The sequence below is a fragment of the Pan troglodytes genome, chromosome 6 (assembly GCF_028858775.2).
Source record: "Pan troglodytes isolate AG18354 chromosome 6, NHGRI_mPanTro3-v2.0_pri, whole genome shotgun sequence".
NCBI classification, from domain to species: Eukaryota; Metazoa; Chordata; class Mammalia; order Primates; family Hominidae; genus Pan; species Pan troglodytes.
Window position 1 is genome coordinate 169,878,697 of NC_072404.2, and position 20,382 is coordinate 169,899,078.

The window sequence follows — 20,382 nt, forward strand, 5'->3', positions numbered from 1 at the left end:
TGCTGATGCATATGTTCACGTGAATTTGGGAATGTGCACATAAGACTGTGTCATTAGACAAATGCATAGAGAATCAGATATCTAATATTTGACCTGACCCAGGAAGGAACTCACAATGAAATATGACTGTATGCTTTCATTTAAAAGCATATCCTAAATACAAAAATTAGCCAGGCGTAGTGGCGCATGCCTGGAGTCCCAGCTACTTGGAAGGTTGAGGTGGGAGGATCACTTGAGCCCGGGAAGTAGAGGTTGCAGTGAGCCCAGATAGTGCCGATGTACTCCAGCCTGGGCAACAGAGCGAGACCTTGTCTTAAATAAATAAATATATATATAAATAACAGCATATCCTATGTTCCAAGACTAGACCTAAACATAAAGATAGCAGAGATATTGGCTGAGAAAAAAACAGAAAAGCAATCCCGTGTTCTCAGCCTCTTTTCTTTCTTCTTTCCTTTCCCTCAGACTTAGACCAGAACGTCTTTGTCAGTACAGGTAGACACCATCTCCTTCCATCCTTTCCCATGACCATGGCAAATGTTGACATTGCAAAGGCAGATTCTGACCACGGAATTCTCATCTCTGGAGGAAGGTATCCCCATCACAGAGAGTTGTGACGAGGTTGAGAGAATGTCTCTAAGAGCCGAGTGCAGTACCAGGCAGATCGTAGGAAAAAAATGTGGGCTGCTGTTGTTTTTGCTGAAGCTGCTGTTGCTCTTACTAAAAGTAGACCTTAGCAAGCCTGTATCCTGCAGTTGAGGTCCAGATAAGGAAAGCTGCTTACCTGGAATCACAAAATAGCTGGTCTCCTGACCCCTTCTTTACTTACAGGAGTCCCCGCATAGACCTCTGAACCATGGACCGCGTCTGGTGGTTGTACTGGCCACATGGCATCAAAGCGTATTTTCATGCAAGTCTGTCTTCCGTACTGGACTCTGAGCTCCCTAAGAGTAAATGCTTTGTCTATTTCTGTCTGTTTCCCCAGCACCTAGCACCGTGCCTTGCACATGGTGGCATCTCAATACCTATTTGTTGAATTACATGCAAAGTGAAAAAGAAACTATGAATATGAATTGTCAGAAGAATAGCAGCTAAGTGGAGTCCTAAGGTTTAGCCACAAGAATCTGTGCCAAGGCAATACAGATGGATTGTCTTACAGGCATCAGAAACAAAAGGGCAAAAGCTTCCTATTGTATGAAACAAATCATTTAATAAGTTTTACTGACCAGACTTGCATAAGATCATTTGGAAGAAGAGGAAAACAAGTAAAAAACCAATGTGGTAAAAACCCCTCATAGGTCTCCTTGGTAAAAGTATTCTCTGTTGTTTCAGATAGGTTTAAAGTGTTCCTCTTGAATGGTACCAGCTTCCCCAAAATTCTGTGTATGTTCTTCGTGTGTTCGGCATGTCCCCTCTTCTCTAGAAATCTTAGGTAAATGCTAACATGGGTCTAGTCTGGCCAAAGTAGCACAAATTTTAAGTATCTGATTCCTAATTAGGATTCTGCTTCTGTTTCCTTATTAGGAGAAAATGTATTTTGATTTAGATGTTTTCCTGAATTATTTGCCAGTTTTCAGGGGCCATCACAGAAACCTTGAGGCCTGTGGTGGTCCTACAGTTCCCATAGACAGTAGTGGGCATGCATCCCCTGGGCCAGAGAAACCGGATGCGAAGGCGGCCTGCAGAGCCGACCTCAGACCACCAGAGGGTCTGATCTCAGGGCAGAGACTCAGTTAGACTGCCTGGGATTAGGAATCAACAGATACAAAATTATACAGAGGAGCTGTTTTTCAACTTTTGTTTAGTGGCCTCCTTAAATGTAATTTTATTCACGTTCTTTGTATTCCACTAGTGTAAAGAAGTATTCTATATTAAAATATCAGTGAAGATGGCCTGGTTGTCATATGGCTTCACAAACAGAATATAATTCCGATCTTAGACATGGAGACTGCTACCCTTGGAACTTAGTGAAAAGGGCAGGGGATTCCCTATGTACGAACAGAGAGACCACAGCCTGAATTAGAAAAACCAGGACTCCAAGAATGGTCTTGAGAGACCTTTCCTTAGCCTAATTTAAATTTGCCACCTTGATATGTCATAGCCAATTATAAGCTTGGGAGGTCATTCATTCATTAACCATTAATCTGTTCGTCAAACATTTTTATACAACGCTGAGTCCAAGGTTCAGAACAGGTGGAGGGGATGAGACATGGCTTCATGGCCCAAGGATTTCAGAATGTGTTTGTCTTTCTGTCTGTGTGAGATGGGGTTGGAACACGGTCAGAGCAGCTATGGCTTTAAAATTGCAACTCAGTGTGACACTTGCTATTATTGGTACTTATGGCACTTTCTTCAATCACAAATTAGAAAGCACACGGGAGAAATACCTGCAGCAACATGGTAAGAAACAATTAGCTTCTAAATAACATAAAAAACAGCAATGCCATTAAAGTGGACGAAGGATGAGAGAGGGCAGTTTGTAGTCAGGAAAACACATGAGAAATGCAAATGTCAAGAGGGAAGGAGGAGGGATAGCATTAGGAGATATATGTAACGTAAATGACGAGTTGATGGGTGCAGCACACCAACATGGCACATGTGTACATATGGAACCAACCTGCACGTTGTGCACATGTACCCTAGAACTTAAAGTATAATCATAAAAAAGAAAGATGTCCAGCTTTACTCAAAATTTCAAAAAATTCAAACATTTACCCATTAGAGTGGTTTTAAAAACTTTTTAAAGATACAACCTAGATCTCCATACACTATCAGTTGGAGAGTAACTAGACAATATTTACTAAAATGTGAACTGTTTCGACTTTCAGTGTAGACTGTATTATTGTTCCCCCTGTTTCACAGCCCCTCCCTGTAAAAAGATCATCCTCCACCCCATGGCCATGTGGCCTGCAGGGCCTCTGTGGAGATACAGACTCATCCCTGCTCTGTTGGGACCAATGGGATGCGTCTTGGCCAACAGCATGACATGGCCATGTGGCCTGCAGGGCCTCTGTGGAGATACAGACTCATCCCTGCTCTGTTGGGACCAATGGGATGCGTCTTGGCCAACAGCATGACATGGCCATGTGGCCTGCAGGGCCTCTGTGGAGATACAGACTCATCCCTGCTCTGTTGGGACCAATGGGATGAGTCTCGGCCAACAGCATGAGAGTGGACATGAACTGCACCATGTCCAGGACATTTTTTAGTTATGCAAAATATTTTTGGTAATATTTATTTTTAATGTATTTTTATTGAGGTAAAATATACATATATAATGTATATATAAATATATATAAATAAATTATATGTATGTGTGGGTATATATATATAATTTACCAGTTTTACCATTGGAGTGGTAACAAATACATTTATATTCTTTTCTACCCCTTCATCGTGCATTTCTGCAAGCCCGCCTTGCTCATTTCCTTTTGTCGTGAGCTCAGCCTGTTCCAGATGAAGGCTGATCTTTCAGCCAGGATCCTAGAAAGAAGACGCATCCTGGAGGATAGCCCAGCAGAGCACAGCCGGGCTGCTGCAGACCTCGTTACCAGGATGCAACATTAGCGGAAAGTCAGCTTCCTTGTTTCACACCATTGAGAGTCAGGAGTTATGTGTTTGAAACCACAAGATTATTTCATGAACGCTGACTATAAAACCTTTTTGAAACAGCAACTGCAGTGCTACCAACTAGCTTAACGACAGATGTAGTCTTACCCATGTGCAAAGATATATGTAAGAGGTTTTTCAGCAACACTGTTTTAAGATAGCAGAAAATGAAAGGAAACAACCTAAATATCCACCAGTAGACAATGGACTCAATAAGTTATTATATTTCCATATGATGGGATACTATGCATCTCTTCAAAAATGAAGTTTTACAACTTTTAAAAATTATTTACATCATTGTATATTATAGTATTAACGCTTCTGCTACTAGATGTTTTCGCTTAACCTTATACTCTTCATGTTGGCCCATGTCGATAGGTGTAGATCTACTAATTCATTTTGCATGCTCTATAATATTCTGCCATGTGAGTAACTGCGTTTTATTTATTTAATCTCCTGCTAATGAGTAGCTGAGTAATTTCCCATTTGTGACCTGTACATAGTTGCTGTTAGGAACAATCTTCTGCCTGCCTTCTTGTGCACAGGTGCAGAGGATGCTCTGAGATATGTTCCCAGGAGTGGAGCCCGCAGGTCATATGCATGAGCATCTTCAGATGTCATGGATATTGCTAAGCTGTTCTCCAGAGTGGCTGTGCCCACTCACACCCCCAACATGGCTTCACCCTCTTGTAGTGGCCAGACTAGATGTCAAGACTGTACCAAATATGTTACATTGAGACATGTCATATCATACTATATATGGCATGTATATTATTATGAATACATAGCCATGTGGTAGAAATATCTTTTAAATATGCAGAGAAATGATCAACATTAACTTCAAAATGATGGTCACTTCTGGGACGAGAGAGGACTGGGATTAGGGAAGGAATGCAAATGACATCGTAGCTATTTTTTATGTCTTGGGTTTTTTTGTACTCAACACTACTTATTTATTATTGTTTTCCCCATATTCTTTTATTTTGTTTGGTTTGGGGCTCTTTCATTTTTATTCATCATTAATAATTGCATATATTTATTGGGTACAATGTGATGTTATATACATATATACATTGTGCAATGATCAAATCAGGCTAATTAACATATCTGTCACTTCACGCATTTATCATTCTTTGTGGTGAAAACATTTAAAACTCCACTCTTTTAGCAATTTTGAAATATACAATGCATTATTATTACCTAGAGTCACCATGCTGTACAATAGACACCAAAAGGTATTCCTCCCGTCTAACTGAAACTGTGTACCCTTCGACCGATAACTCCCTTTTCCCCACCTGCCACCCCCTCACTTCAGCCTCTGGTAACCATCTTTCTACTCTTCGTTTCTACGAAATCAACATTTTTAGATTCCACATATAAGTGAGATCATGTGACATTTCTCTTCCTATGCCTGGCTTATTTCACTTAGCGTAATGTCTTCCAGATTCATCTGTGTTGTCACAAATGACACAAGTCCTTTCATCTCTAAGACTGAGTAGTTCTCCATTGTGTATATGTACCTATGTTTTAATCCATTCATCTGTTGCTGGGCAGGTAGGCTGTCTCCATGTCTGGGCTGTTATGAATAGTGCTGCAGTAAACATGGAAGTACAGACAGCTCTTCAACATCCTGATTTCAATTCCTTTGGATCTTTACACAGCAGTGAGATGGCTGAATCATAGGGAAATTCTATTTTTAGTTTTTTGAGGAACCACCATATTGTTTTATGAAATAGTTTTACTAATTTACCTTCCCCCCAGAGCATATAAAGGTTTCCTTTTCTCCACATACTTGCCGACAGTTGTTAGCTTTTTTTTCTTTTTAATAGCCATTCTCACAGGTGTGAGATGATATCTTATTGTGGTTTTAATTTGCATTTCCCCAGTGATTAGTGATGCTGAATATTTTTCATGTATCTATTGTCTATTTGCATGTCTTCTTTGACAAATTCAGGTCCTTTGCCCATTTTTAGTAGGGTTATTTGTTTTCTTGCTATTGAGTAGTTTGAATTCCTTACATATTTTGGTTATTAGCCCCTTATGTGATATATGATTTGCCAGTATTTTCAACACAATTCATGAAATGTCTTTTCACTCTATTAATTGCTTTCTTTGCTATGCAGAAATTTAGGATGATGCAATCCCGTTCGCCTAGCTTTGCTTTTGTTGCCTGTGTCTTTGGGGTCCAAGCCAAGAATCATTGCCCAGACCAATGTCATGGAGCTTTTTCACTATGTTTTCTTCCAGTAGTTTTACAATTTCAGGTCTTACATTGAAGTCTTTAATCGATTTTGAGTTGATTATTGTATAAGGAGTGAGATAAGAGTCCAGTTTCCTCCTTCTGCGTGTGAATAGCCAGCTTTTCCAACACCACTTATTGAAGAGACTGTCCTTTCCCCAGTGTGTGTCCTCGGCATCTTTGTGAAAAATAAATTAACCATAGATGAATTGGTTTATTTCTGGGCTCTCTATCCTATTCCATTGGTTGATGTGTCTGTTTTTATGTTAGTACTATGCTGTTTTGATTACTACATCTTTGTAATATGTTTTGAAATCAGGCGGTGTGATGCCTCCTGTTTTATTCTTTTTGAACAAGATTGCTTTGGCTATTTGGGATCTTTGTGGTTGCATATGAATTTTAGGATTTTTCTGTGAAAAAAATCAATTTCCTTCTGTTTCTATGAAGAATGACTTTGAAATTTGGATAGAGATTGCATTGAATCTACAAATCACTTTTGGTAGTATGGACATTTTAACAATATTAGTTCTTCCAATCCATGAACAAGGGATATCTTTCCATTTATTTGTGTCGTCTCCAATTTTCTTTCATCAATTTTTATAGTATTCAGTATACATATTTTTTACTTCCTTGAATTTATTCCTAAGTATCTTTTTCTTGATGCCACTGTAAATGGGATTGTTTCCTTAATTTACTTGTAGATAGTTCATTGTTAGTATACAGAAACACTGCTGATTTTTGTGTTGCATTGTGTAACCTGCAGCTTTACTGAATTTGTCCATCAGTTCTAACATTCCTTTGGTGCAATCTTTATGGTTCTCTTTACAGAAGATCATGTCATCAGCAAACAGAAAAATTAACTTCTTCCTTTACTATTTGGATGACTTTTATCTCATTTTCTTGCCTAATTGCTCTTGCTAAGACTCCCAGGACTATGTTGAATAAAAGTGGTGAGAGTGGGCATCCTTCTCTTTCTCTGATCTTAGAGGAAAAGCTTTCAGCTTCACCATGGATTTTGATGTTAGCTATGGGTTTGGCATAGATGGCCTTTATTGTATTGAGGAACATTCCTTCTATACCTACTTGTTGACAGCTTTTATCATGAAAGGATGTTGAAGCATTTGTCAAATGCTTTTTCTGCATCTATTGCAAGGATTGCATGGCCTTCATTTTGTTAATATGGTGAATCACATTTACTGATTTGTGTATATTGAACCATCCTTGCATCCCACAGCTGAATCCCACTTGTTTATGATGAATGATCCTTTTTTAAAAAATTGTTTATTTCCATAGGTTTTGGAGGAATCAGTGGTATTTGGTTACATGAGTAAGTTATTTAGTGGTGATTTGTGAGATTTTGGTGCACCCATCACCCAAGCAGTATACACTGAACCCAATTTGTAGTCTTTTATCCCTCACCCCCTCCTACCCTTTCCTCCAAGTCCCCAAAGTCCATTGTATCATTTTTATGCCTTTGTATCCTCATACTTAGCTCCCACTTATGAGTGAGAACATACGATGTTCGGTTTTCCAATTAGTGATCCTTTTAATGTACCATTGAATATGATTTGCCAGTATTTTTTGAGGATTTTTGCATTTATGTTCATCAGGGATATTAGACTGTAGTTGGGGTTTTTGGCGGGGGTGGGGGAGTTTGGTAGTCTCTTTGTCTGGCTTTGGTATCAGGGTAAGGCTGGCCTCATAAAATGAGTTTGGAAGTACTCCCTCACGTTCCATTTTTTGGAAGAGTTTGAGAAGGACTGGTATTAGTTCTTCTCTAAATGTTGGTAGGATTCAGCAGTGAAGCCATCAGGTCCTGGGCTTTTCTTTGATAGGAGACTTTTTATTATTGATTCAATCTTCTTACTCATTATTGATCTCTTCAATTTCTTCATGATTCGGTCTTAGTAGATTATATATTTTTAGGAATTTATCCATTTCTTCTTGGTTATCCAATTTGTTGCCATGTAATTGTTCACAGTAGTCGCTTAAGATCCTTTGTACTTCTGTGTTATCAGCTGTAACATCTCTTTCATTTCTGATTTTATTTGCATCTTCTCTCTTTTTTTCTTAGTCTGGCTAAATTTTTGCCAATGTTGTTTAGCCTTTCAAAAAACAAACTTTAGAAAAACTAACTTAAAATAGAGCAATACGGTGTGTAATGTTAAGATTTTGTAAAGCTTGCAGATATACATGCAACCATTTTCATGTTATTTTTGTCTATGTTTAAAATACGTGCTTATGTGTAAATATGACCATGTATGTGCAGACAAACATTTAAGAACATTTTAGCAACATTTAGGTTACTTCTGGGAAGTGGGGATAAAATAGATCACTGTTACTTTATTCCTTTCTTTAGTGTCTTTTAGAAACATATATTAAGTTTATGAATTAAAAGATTAAAAGCGACTAATTCAGGCTCAGTAGCTTTTTTATTGTATGGATGAGACAAAAGACTTAAAACTATCTACACCTGTGGTTTTTTTCCTCTGTAAAATATGGTTAGAAATATCTACTTTGCAGAGCTGCTGTGAGGATTTGATTAGAAATTATTCATAAAAATATCTAACAGCATGCCTTTTACTTAGTAGGCACTAAATAAATAATAATTGTTTACATTATTAATAAGAACATAAGAGATATTCTGTTTTCAAATTTACTCACCCTGAAATGTGCAGAGAAAATACTTATAGGTTCTTTATTTTTCAATAACTGATTCTTTCTTCTACTTGAGCTCCCCATGGGGGGGAAATGAATCTTAGAGCCAAGAAACTTAGTTTGACTCAATAATTTAAACTGACATTTAAATCTCTTTTGGTAAGTGCTGCCTCTTTGGGTATAAATATGTGGACTTTCAGATCGCTGTTCCCTCACTGGGTAGGGGGTGCCATATTTAGCAAATAAAAATTTAAGATACTCAGTTACATTTGAATTTTAGGTAAACCACAGATAATTTTTTTGTAGTATGTCCCAAATACTGCATGGGACACACTTACAGTAAGAAAATATTTATTCTTTATCTGAGCACCACACAGAACCAGGCATCCTGCATATCATCTGGCAGCCCCATCTGTGGGTGAACAGAGAGGGGCACCACGTTGGGGAAAAGGGCCCTGGACTCCTGGACTTTGTGCATGGGGTAGAGTCTGGATCCAGTCCTTGGGAAACAGATAGGCCTCTTCTCTGATGTCCAAGGCCAGCATGACCCACAGTCTGTGTGTCTCAGCTCATCTGGACCTGTGGATGGGCACTGGCCAGACCTTCCACCTTACCTCTCAAGGGTAGAGGACTCCTTGCATTTCTGCCACACGCTCTTTGGGCCCTGGACTAGGGTGTCCACTCTGGGGCCTCTGCAGTGAGGCCCTGAAGCCCTCAGCATGGTGGGATCATAGCAGATTCCCTAGCTTTCAACCAGTTGTCAGACGGCCCCTCAGAAGCATGTGGGGAGTTTTGATGATGACCGCAGGAATACTGAACTCCACCCATCCCTCTGCCCAAGATAGTGTGCATCCTTCAGCTTTGCTGTGGCCACCCCTTGTGAGTCCATGGCATCCTGGGTCCATAGCCTGAAGCAGAGCACAAGCAGCAGCCCTGGCCACAGTGTTCCCACAGTGCATCTGTCTCCCTCAGACCACCACTTCCCACTTCCTCTTTCTCCCTGCATCTTCCCACAATCCACCTGAGCCAAAGGGACAGGCTCTCCTGGCTCTCCTGGCTCTCCTGCCTCTCCTGCCTCTCCTCCCTCTCCTCCCTCTCCTGCCTTTCCTGCCTCTCCTGCATGCTCTGTGCTTTCTCATTCAGCATTCACTCCACAAACATGCAATCGAGCACAACTCTATTCAAAACTCCCTTCTCAATGCAGAAAACAACAGCAGTGAATCTGACACATTCTTGACTGTCTCGGAGCTTACATCCTAGTGCAGTAGATGAGGAGAAGGACAGCAAGCAAGTATGCTGATCATTACATATTATAAGGTCCCAATAGCATAGTGTGTGGTAATGAGTTCTACAAAGATCAGGAAAGCCGTGAGGATGGGGGCTGACCACATGGTCATGGAGGGGAGTTCCTTTAGATGGGATAGTTGGAGATGGCATTTGAGTAGACATTTAAATGAAGAGAAACACAGGCCATGGCAGTGTCTAGGGGCAGAGCATTTCAGGCAGTGAGAACAAGCGGCTCAGTGGGAACAAGCCTGACATGCCTCCAGCCCTGCAGGAAGGCCAGCTAGCTGGAGCCGGTGAGTGCAGAGGACAGTGGCTAAAGTAAGGTTGGAAAAGTCACCAGGCCTGCCTCTTAATGTTTTCAAAAAGATATAGAAAATAATTCAGGGAGACTTTTTTTCTTTCTTTCTGGACTCTCCTTTTGCTAAGAAGAATCGAGAAGTCACCTGCAGAGAAAACAGATCAGGGGCCACTTGGTCCTGAGTTGGACCTTCCTTCTCACTTCTCAGGGCTGCAACATTCCTGCAGCTGGGAAGCTGCCAGCTAGTGATTCAAGGAAAAACTGAAATATAGTTTGACATTTTCAAAATATTCCTGTTACATGAATACGTTTTTACAAGGTGTTATGAGAGACCCATTGGATGGAGTGACATCCTTCCTGGAGGAGCCAGCAGACTTAGCACTGAGGCTTGAGAAATTTATAAGAACCCATAAAGCCATGCTGGAATGTGTGTCTGTATGGTAAAAATGATGTTATGAGGATATAAACCAAATGTAATGCTTCATAGAATGATGTTTTATGGCATTACAATAATCTGAAAATATGGACTTTGAGTTGGGTGTGTTGCAGTTAACACAGGTGCAGAGGTAGGGAGCTGTGCCTTGGCCCCCCTGCCGGCCTGGCCTCTGCCATCCCATCATTGATTACTCTTGCATGAATTCGGGTTCTCCAGGCTCCGCACATCTATCTACGTGGCGTAAGAAAAGCCTGTTTTCTTTTCTTGTTCTCGGCTAAACTAATGGCTTCGTTTTTGTTTTCTTCCTGGCTATTCTCTACCCAACACAGGTCCTGGTGTTCCTATGGTGACGGTGCACAACACAACAGATAAGAAAAGTAAGTGCTCTTTTTTTTCCTTAAATCTTCCTGAGACTCAGGAGAAAGGAAGCAAAACACTCTATGAGATCAGCTGGCCCACATTCTCCTACTCAGAGACAGAGGGATGAGTCATGTCCTAGCAGTTCAGAATAGGCCATGCTGATCACCAATATCAACGAAATATGATGAAAGTCAAAGTCCGCATACCCCTGCCAGAGGGCCCCACACCCCTTCACAAGTGCTGAGCCTGGAGGGTCATTCCAGGCCTACCCAGGTCATAGACTGACATCCTCTGAACAGCCAGCTCAAAAGGCTTTGTAGCCTCACATGAGTCCGTCCCCACTGAGAACCTGCCATGTGGCACCAAGACTTGAGGGGCACATGGAGGCTCATCTGTCTTTGTGGGTCTGGGAGCTTCACGGCATGGAGGGTCTCTGCATCCATGCTGCACAGGATATCAGAGAAAAACTTATTCTGCCATTTGTAAAATGGTAGGGAAGGCTTTTTCAGGACTGTTGTGAAAGGGGAGGGAGATTCAGGCTCAACTTTGAATACAGCAAGATCCCGTGGGGGTTTATAGCCAGTGACCAGAGAAAGGGGTCCGTGGATGGAAAACTGCTAAGAGAAGGCATCAGTGGGAGGGGATTTTTGCTAAGCTGACCTCACAAGATTCTTGCTGAAGGCAGGACAAGGATTTAGGCTCAAAGGTGGAGGATGAGGAACAGTTACGGAGGGTGATCAGATATCAGGGGTGGAGACTTCTTGCTAAAGCTGGGCAATGCAGGCCGAAGACAGGTTAGGATCAAGGTTGAAGCCTGGTCAAGAAGAGGACTCAGAGGAGCCTCACTCAAGTTTGGTCAAGGAGAGTCTTTGTAAGACTTCCCAGGGTCACTAGAGGTGGCATGTGTTTGCTCGGAGGGACCCCACACAGGTCACCACGGGCACATCCATGTTTATGCAAGGGATGTGTGCTGTGTGCAGTGGGAGGCAGAGGCACAGCACAGCTGAGAAGCAAAGAGAACTTGCCCTCGGTCCCTCCCTTTCCAGCCCTCCCTCTGTCTAACCCAAAGCAGCCTGTGTCCTCCTTCCCCCGAATCCTTCCCACTCCCTTCCACATTCAGGACCCCCTTCCCTGGCAGGAGGGCAAACTTCATGGCCCGGGTCCGCAGTTCCCCTAGGTCTGGGGACAGAGGTGACTCCGCGTCTCCAGTGACCATCGAGCATCAGCGGCTCCCTGATTCCTCTCTCTGTGGCGGTACTTCAAGCTCCAGGAGAACTGGAGGCGGCGGCGGTGAGGCGCATGTTGGAAAGGAGGCTCCAAACGTGTGTTTAGACACCGTGAAGTGGTTAAACTGTTCCAAAGTGGGCAAAATAGATTTGTTTAAAGAGACAGCACTTAGCCAATAATCCCAAATAATGATGATCGTCTGCCAAGCTATCAAATCATTATTAGAAATACAAAACCAAAGCATAAGTAATCATAAAACCAGAAATAAATTAATAGATTTTAAAGCCCACACAAAAAGCCATAAAGTGGATGTCAGAATGGATATACAGAAACACTCAGAATGGCCGTTGGAGGGACCCCGTGCTGAGAAGAAGCGGGATGGCCTTCCTGTGCTCCTCCCCAGAGGAGGGGCTGGTTTCCCCAGCAAAAAGGTTCACCTGCTCCCAGGCTGCTTTCCAGCCTCACCTGCGAGGTTTGGGAATCTGGGCCATTTGAGCAATGGGGGCGGTATCCCCGGAAGGATGTTGGGCGCGATTGCCTGGGTCTCTCACCTCCCCACTGCATCCACCCCCCCTCTGCCCACTCTAAGGGGCACGAGGCTGTGAAGAGCCCTCCAGGAGGCCGCAGAGGCCGGCCTAGAACTTCCACCAAGGCCTGGGGTCGGTGGAGTCTGACAGACATACTCCAGCATGACAGTGAATGTTTAAAACACCTGTGCTAGACCTCTTTAGGTGGAATTTTCCCTGAAAAAATGCAGGTGTTGCATAGAGCCTCAACTGTGACATCTTTTTTTTTCCTTAAGCAAATGTATATTTTCATTTTGAGTATTTGATAAGATTTAGAGTCCATGGACACCTTTCTGATATTTGTGAGGTTTTCCCCTTCTTGAAAATTGATGATCTGGTAGAAATGAGATAAGGTGTCCAATGGAGCTCACAGCATTGCAGCCTCCCGGGTTAGCTGTTGCCCGATGGTTCTGTGAGATGCCACCACTGGGGACCCGGAAGTGGAGACACAGGACTCTATGTACTATTTGTGCAACTTCCTAGGAATCTATAATTATTTCAAATTTAAAAGTTTTTTCTAATCTGTGGTCTAATAAAAAACACAAAAGTATCATCTTTCAGCTTTGAAAAATATGATATAGCATATGGCTCTTCTTACAAAAGTCATTCCCTTAAATGCTTTTTACTTCTTTGGAGGAAGCTATTATTAATCTATTCAAGTTCAAAGGTTAATATAGTCCCTACTTTTGGGAAATGCATTTTGACTTCTAAGCCACTTCCAGCCTGGATGTGATCAGTCCTTGGGGCTCCTAAAGCCTCCCACGGTGCTGGATCAAGTCAACACAGTTTCCAAGGCTCATGTGTGAATGAAAATGAAGCTGGCCTGTATCTTAGGTGTGTGTGACACTGTTGAGAAAATATTTCATTTATTCCATTTATAAAAATAAGGTAATCTATAGGTGGGCTGAGGTGCAATTCTTCGGAAGAGAGTCCCAGTAAGAATTGACCAAATGTCTTCCAGCAAGTGCAACATGCTAATATGCTCAAAGATCCAGGAAATCTTGTTAACTCTGCTGGGAAACAAAACAACCACTTCTTTTCCTCTGTGGGACTGGCTACTGCATTAACCAATCAATCCAATCAATATTGACAGACCATAGGCCCTAGGTTGCCATCCATATCCGTCGCGGAGCTGCATAAATGGGAATTTTTTAGGAAGCATTTCGCCGTTTGCAGTTGAGCTGTCACTTTGGTGACTGTGACTCCCTGAAGCAAAGAGATGGGACCCAGTGGCTTAAGAAAGAAAAAGCACTGTGCACACAAGATGGGGCTGGAGTTGCATGCCTGTACTCCCTTCTTCTGTGTGAAACTTAACAGTGAACCTGAAGGTGACACCACTGCGCTTCATCTCAGCAAAGTGCTGACTAATTGGAAACTGGACGGCGTTTAGAATTATTTTGGTCACATTTATTTTACGAGCCTATTTATATAGCAGTGTTTGACTCTGGGTTTCCTGGAGCCTAATTCAAACTCTAGGAATATTTCATCCCGCCCTAGCCTGTTTCTGCATTTCTGGCTGTCAATGTAGTTCAAGCTCTTTCAGGATGGTAACTTAAGCTGCCATTTTAACTTGGAAAAAAAAATGATTAAATGTGGTTGAGTTGATTGTCGTTCCCATCCCCAGGAGGACAGTAGGGGTCCCATCTTGCTCAGTGTCTATGTTACATTCAGACTTCATGATTTGAGGGGTTCCACGTTCCTGAACACCCACTTTTTCCCCATGCCTGGACAAAAGTGCCTGAAATCCCTTCCTTGCACGGCCATCCCTGAGGGTTGGCACATCATAGCTGCACGAATGGCTTTGAGTCCACCTGGGAAATAAGAGTGAGTGTGGCAGGCCCTGGTAAGGTGCCAAGCCCAGCCTTGAGTTCCAGCCTCCAGGTGTTTGCCATGGGAGGCGTGTGGGGTTTCTTCAGTGTGTTTACCTTTTGATATGTCTGATGTCCTCTTGCGGTGCTTCACAGCCCATCTCCAACCCAGCTGTGTCTTCCGCAAACAAAATGCACTGAGTTTTCATTTTGTCTGTCAAACTGGTGCATCTTGGATGAAGAGACAGGTGCCTGGTGCTTCCAGGCCCCCAGTTCCAGCAGCATCTTGTTCGTGGTGTGGTTGGACCACTTCAGAGCCTCCTCATGGCCTCTGCAGTGGATGAAGGGTCCACAGCATGTGGTTTGCAGGGGGATGTGCATATCAGGCAGCCAACAAAGCCATTGTCAGGCCAGCACTTCACACATCAGCCTTTGGGCCTCGGGTAAGCTTGAGATCAGTTGTCCTCTTTCACGATTGAAAAGGCTGCTGAAGACTTCCAGAAGCAACACAAAGGCAAGCAGTGAGTCACCCATCCCTGCAGATGCCTGTTTCATCCGAACACTCAGCCGGCTAGCGGTTCTGCATTGTCAGGATTCTGCAAAACCCCACACCACTTGTACTTGTTCCATTTGATGCTCCATCCTGAACATCTCAGACAACCGTGTTCTGATCAGGGGGCCAGAGAAAGGCTGGAGGTCACAGGGAGCCGTGGTAGTAACAATAGTGGCCCCAACCAGCATTTATCAAGCACTTGCTCCGGGGCTGGGTGCCGTGGCAAATACTTTACATATTTTAACTCATTTCAGCCTCACAACAGCCTGTGAGGCAGGAACTGCTATTATCCCCACTTGTCAGCTAAGGAAGCTGAGGCATCGCAGCTTAGGTGATTGGGCCACATGCATGCAGCGAGGAAGCAAAAGCAGAGGAGTTGCATCTCGGACGCAAGCAGTGCGGCTCCAACAGAGCCTGTTCTTCCAGACATGTGGTCATTGCATGGCGCTGCTCAGCCGCCTGCCCTCATGCGGTCTGAAGGACAACTGCAAATCTAGAGCGATGCCCGGCCTGCACTCCCATTGAGATGAGTCTGGGGAGGCAGAAGCAGTCACACCTGCAGCTCGTTCTCAGCACCTTCTCCGCCCATACACCACCCCCGGGGTCCATCCGAGCCAGCTCTGGGGTGAGCGTGTGGCACGGCACCTTCTCCTGCTCTGAGAAGCCTTCCACGTCACAGGGAAGAGATGCTCCTCAGGCCCTGGTGGCTGTTAAACCTGTGGGAGCCCCGTCGAATTAAGGGCTCTGCTTCCTGCAGCAGCTCAGCCTCCATGTGCAGGCTGGGGTCATACTCCATGCACTGTGAGAGCTCAGCCCTTGAACTTCACCCTCTAATGGCAGCCCCTTAGCCCCCAGGCAGCAGTCTTTGGCTGGCCATCCATTATTCTCTTTTGAATGTAATCGTAGCAGCAGTTCTGGGCTCTCCACACAGCACCAGGCCCCTTCCTTGTACCAACCCTATGAGGTTCAACAATTCATCTGAGATCCACAGCAAACTTCAGGGCGAGGCCCGGACTCTTGTCTTATCTGACTACCAAGCAGGCGCTCTTGACTGTGGGCTGGGGGCTGATACCAGATGTCTGACAAGGGGGGAAAAGCAGCCCCAGACCCCAAGACCCAGGATCTCCTGGCCTTCACGTCGCTGCCATCTGGGAAATGTGCTCACAGCAGCAGCCTCTGTGACCACTGAGCTGCTGGTCAAAAATCACCCCTGGTTTAGATCAGCCCTGGTGAGGCCGTGCCAGCACAGGCATTTGCACCTCACGCCTCTAGTGAACAGTGTGCAAAGCAGCAGCGCTTCCAACGCGCCCTGTGGGGCTGAGCCAGGAAAGCGGGGCCCATGGCCTACAGCTGGGCAGGGCAAGACAGGAGGCCTCGGGGAGCCGGCTCCTGAGCCGCTGTGTGACGCCATGACTGGCAGCTGAGGTGTGGCCCACGTTCTGTTACAGGGCAGAGCCTCGGCACTGTGCGTCAGCTAGCAAAGGGGGCTCTGGAAGGCTGGGACCCGTCTTCATCGTACTGTCCTCTCCCAGCCCTGCTGTGAAATTTGAAATTACTGTTTCAGAATTCCTTGTCCTTTCCCCTCCTCTCCCCCACTGACCCCAAAACCACCCTGGGAATATTTGACTTTTTTCCTCTTTAGAAAAATCTTATCTACAAACAGAGCCTGCGGGGTGTTCACAGATGTGACTCTGAATTATTTAAAAGCTGTTTCCTTAAGAAGGTAATTATGGTTGGGACCAACCTATACTCATTTGGTGCCTGGATATTCAAACAACTTAGGTATTGGGATAAAAAAACCCAACAAAATCATAGTGAATACATTGCGGGCTTTAATGTAAATATGAAAGGCAGGCCCACTTAGAGACGTGGATGCCAACTCGACGTGTGGGAGTCGAAATTGCTGTGTGGCTTGCAGTGCAGCCCCACAGCCATGCAGAGAAAGCGTGCGTGTGGCGGGGTTGAAGCTGGCTACACTGGCTGACAGCACTGCACTGTGGCCTGCAAGCGCATGTGGGAGCTTGGGATCACTAGGCAGCCTGGTTCCCACTCCTTTATGGCATCAAAAGTTAGGTTTCTCTACCTCCTACTCTCTTCATTTGGGTCTTTGTAAGAAAGCAAAAACAGCCCCTACCACCAGTGATGCCCAGGTGGGTCCATGAAGCAACGCCGGATGCAGTTGGCTTCCAGCCTCTGTTCTTGCACCAGTGCTGCTGGGAGCACCCCTGCCCCTGCCCCACCTTCTCCCTGAGGCACCCCCTCCTAGACTGTCAAGGCTGTGCCCACAGCTCCCCTTCCATCAAGCACAGGGCACCCACACATGGAGAGACGTCAGGAGCATGGCATTCCAAAGGGCCCGCTTGTCACTGTCACGCTACATGCCAAGGAGTTTGCCCGCCATCCTGCAGGACCCAGGAGGAGCACTGTCAGACGGCCCTCTCGAAAAGCTTCTGGTCGCTGTGCGGAGAATGGATGGAAGGACCCCAGGTTGCAGACGGGAGGGCTGCTGGGGGCCATGGTGGAAAGGATGAGAGTCTGGACCAGCATGGGGGCCTCCAACGAGGGGCTGCCTCTGCAGGCCCTGCAGGGAGAGATGCACCTGGAAAGGGGCCGAAGAGCTGCCATCTCAATCCAGTCCAGGGAGGTGTGGCACTTGCTGGGGTGGCGAAGCATCATACAGAATCCTACAGCCTGTGGCCCTCAAAACCTGGGTCTTGTCCAGTCCTAACAAAGAAGGAACAGCCCCGCTGCCTCCTTGGGTGCAGCAGCAGGCGACTGGGTGGGTGTCTGGAGAGTAGGTCCTCATGCCTCTCACCCTGCAGGCCAACTGGGCAGAGCCCTGGCTCTCAGAAACAGTGGCCAGGACACAGCGGGCAGCTGCCCCATCACAGCCGTGGAGCCACCACCAAGGCTGGGGCCGTCCAGCAAATGCACGAACCCGTTTCAGACCTGGAGATAAAAGCCAGCTCTTTCCTGCAGATCATATGGGGCAGAACCAAAAAGACTAAAAATGTAAAAAGATGAAGGAAAGTAAATGTTAAAAGAAAAAAAATTTCGAAAGCAGCCTGGTGCCTAACTTCAGCCCTAGGTCTTAACACGGCTGCATCAGGCAAGTTTCTACCTAAGACCCACAGCTTTCAAATATTTTAAGGAGCAATTCGGTGGCCAAAGAGAGAAAGTCTCATTATAAAGTGGCCTTTATGTGAGGGGACCTTGCCAAGTCATGCCAAGACAGAGGACACTGGGCCATCTGTCCTCAAGTAGTTTTTGCTCATGAATCCCTAAGATAATTTTGAAAAATCATGTTTCCCCTACACATTTTTAAGTTGTCACCTAAAATTTTTCTCATTAATTCAAAGCTGTACAAAATAAGTTTTTAGCATATTGTATTTTATTTTAAAATAAAAGTATTACATAATCCTATGAGATCTAAGTATTGTGGCAATTTGATACTTACCACTGCCCAGTTAAACATATCTGGAACAAGTTCTTCTTAGCTTTACATCCTTCCTTTTCCTCCTTGAGCTGGTATTTACATTCCATTTGTCCGCCCGTCACCCCAGAATTCTGTCCTAACGTCATTTAATCTTGGAAATATTTTAAAGGTCTTTTCTTTTTAACTTCCGGTGACCATAAGGCCATAATCATTACTTGTCGGATGGAATTATTATCATAATTATCACTTGTTCACATCAAGCAAAATTAGGATACATTACATACTTTGATAATTGTTGGACATAAAAAGTTATGATTGCTCTGAGATGCATCTCTTAGCGAGCTGGGCGTGGTGGTTTTTCACTCAGTTCATGAGCACACCTGACTCATTTCCAGAGAAGACCTTGTCAGAAATGTGTGCGCTCCTGGTTTTTCCCTCCTTTTGGTGGTCGCTTCTTTTTGTTTCTGTAGAATGTCTGAAAATGTGTTCATGTAAATAAATGGAGAGAGAGGAGTCTTGTTATAGCAGTGCCATTTTCACTGAACTCCTGAGCTATATGCCAAAACATTCTCTGTCATTAAGGATTATTTTCAATGATCTATTGATTTTTAGCTCAGTGAGATTCCCCTTCAGTTTTGTTAAAAATCAAAGGATGACAAGCCGACCATGTTACTGGGGGCTCTTACCCATTACTGGGGGAGTTCTCTTACTGAACTCAGCCTTGGTGGTCCCTCATCCTTCATGTGGAGCCCACCTGTGTACAAGATGCCCCAGGGACAGACGAGGGGGCTCCAAGGCCTTCCTTGCCCTCCTGACGCCTGTGTCAGGCCATGATGAAAGAGGCACAGGAAAGGAGCAGTTCGTTGGAGTGAATCAGGCATGTCCATTCTCAGCACATTTGCCAGCAGGCTCCTATGGATGCAGAGAGCCTGGCAACCGGTCTCCTGAATCCCACCATGTGCGTGCATTTGAAATCTTCTGGACCCACAGGGTTGCACGCGTGAGCAGCTGTCCTGGTGGGCAGAGTGTCTGCAGATTTGCTGTTGGAACGTGTTAGACTTCAGTCCAGCATTTGGGTGGGCGAGCTGGCATTTGGCTAACACAGAGTGGAAAGCAAGCCACGCATGGAGCTGCACGCCCTGCAGGATGTCTGCAGGTGCTTCTTCCTCTCTACTACCTAATGCGGGAGGAGAGCTGGGCTTCGCTGACACCCAGCAGCTCTCGGTGCCTCGAGGAGCACCTGCAGGCTGGGCACTGTGCCAGCCACTGCACCCGCTCATCCGTGGGCTGGAGGACACACACATGAGTCCCCTCAATGCACAACTCCTCTGGCATCAAACACCTGCCATGGGCCCAGCATGATGCTAGAAGGACCAAAAATAAATGCCACCTACTGGGACCCTGCCCTCAAGTTGCTTAAAATCTGGCTGGAGGAAAAAAGATATGGCAAAAAGAACAATAGTTGCCCAAACTGTGTCAGACTGACTCTAACAACTCAACATTCGGAGCTCAGAGAAAAGAGGCTGGGTGCTGTGGCTCACACCTGTAATCCCACCAAGGTGGGAGGACCTCTTTTTCCTTTCTGACCTCCTGGGCTCAAGCCATCCTCCCACCTCAGCCCCACAAGCAGCTGGGACTACAGACATGCATCACCATGACTGGCCAAGCCATCCTCCCACCTCAGCCCCACAAGCAGCTGGGACTACAGACATGCATCACCATGACTGGCTAATTTTTACATTTTTCTTTGGAGAGATCAGGTCTCCCTATGTTGCCCAGGCTGGTCTCGGACTCCTGGACTCAAGTGATCCTCCTCCCTTGGCCTCCCAAAGCACTGGGATTACAGACGTGAGCCACCGCACCCAAACCCTTTCCTTTGTCTTTTCTATTTTGTTCATAAAGCAT

General features: G+C 44.9%; 1 protein-coding gene across 5 annotated transcripts in view; it reads left to right on the forward strand.

The window, feature by feature from the left end:
- DPP6 (dipeptidyl peptidase like 6) overlaps positions 1–20,382 on the forward strand; it is a 1,137,219-nt gene that overhangs the window by 1,085,254 nt on the left and 31,583 nt on the right. For all 5 annotated transcript variants that reach the window (XM_063813862.1, XM_016956857.4, XM_024357619.3 and 2 more), the window contains 1 exon segment: positions 10,857–10,904. In XM_063813862.1, coding sequence (XP_063669932.1) covers positions 10,857–10,904 — 48 coding nt within the window.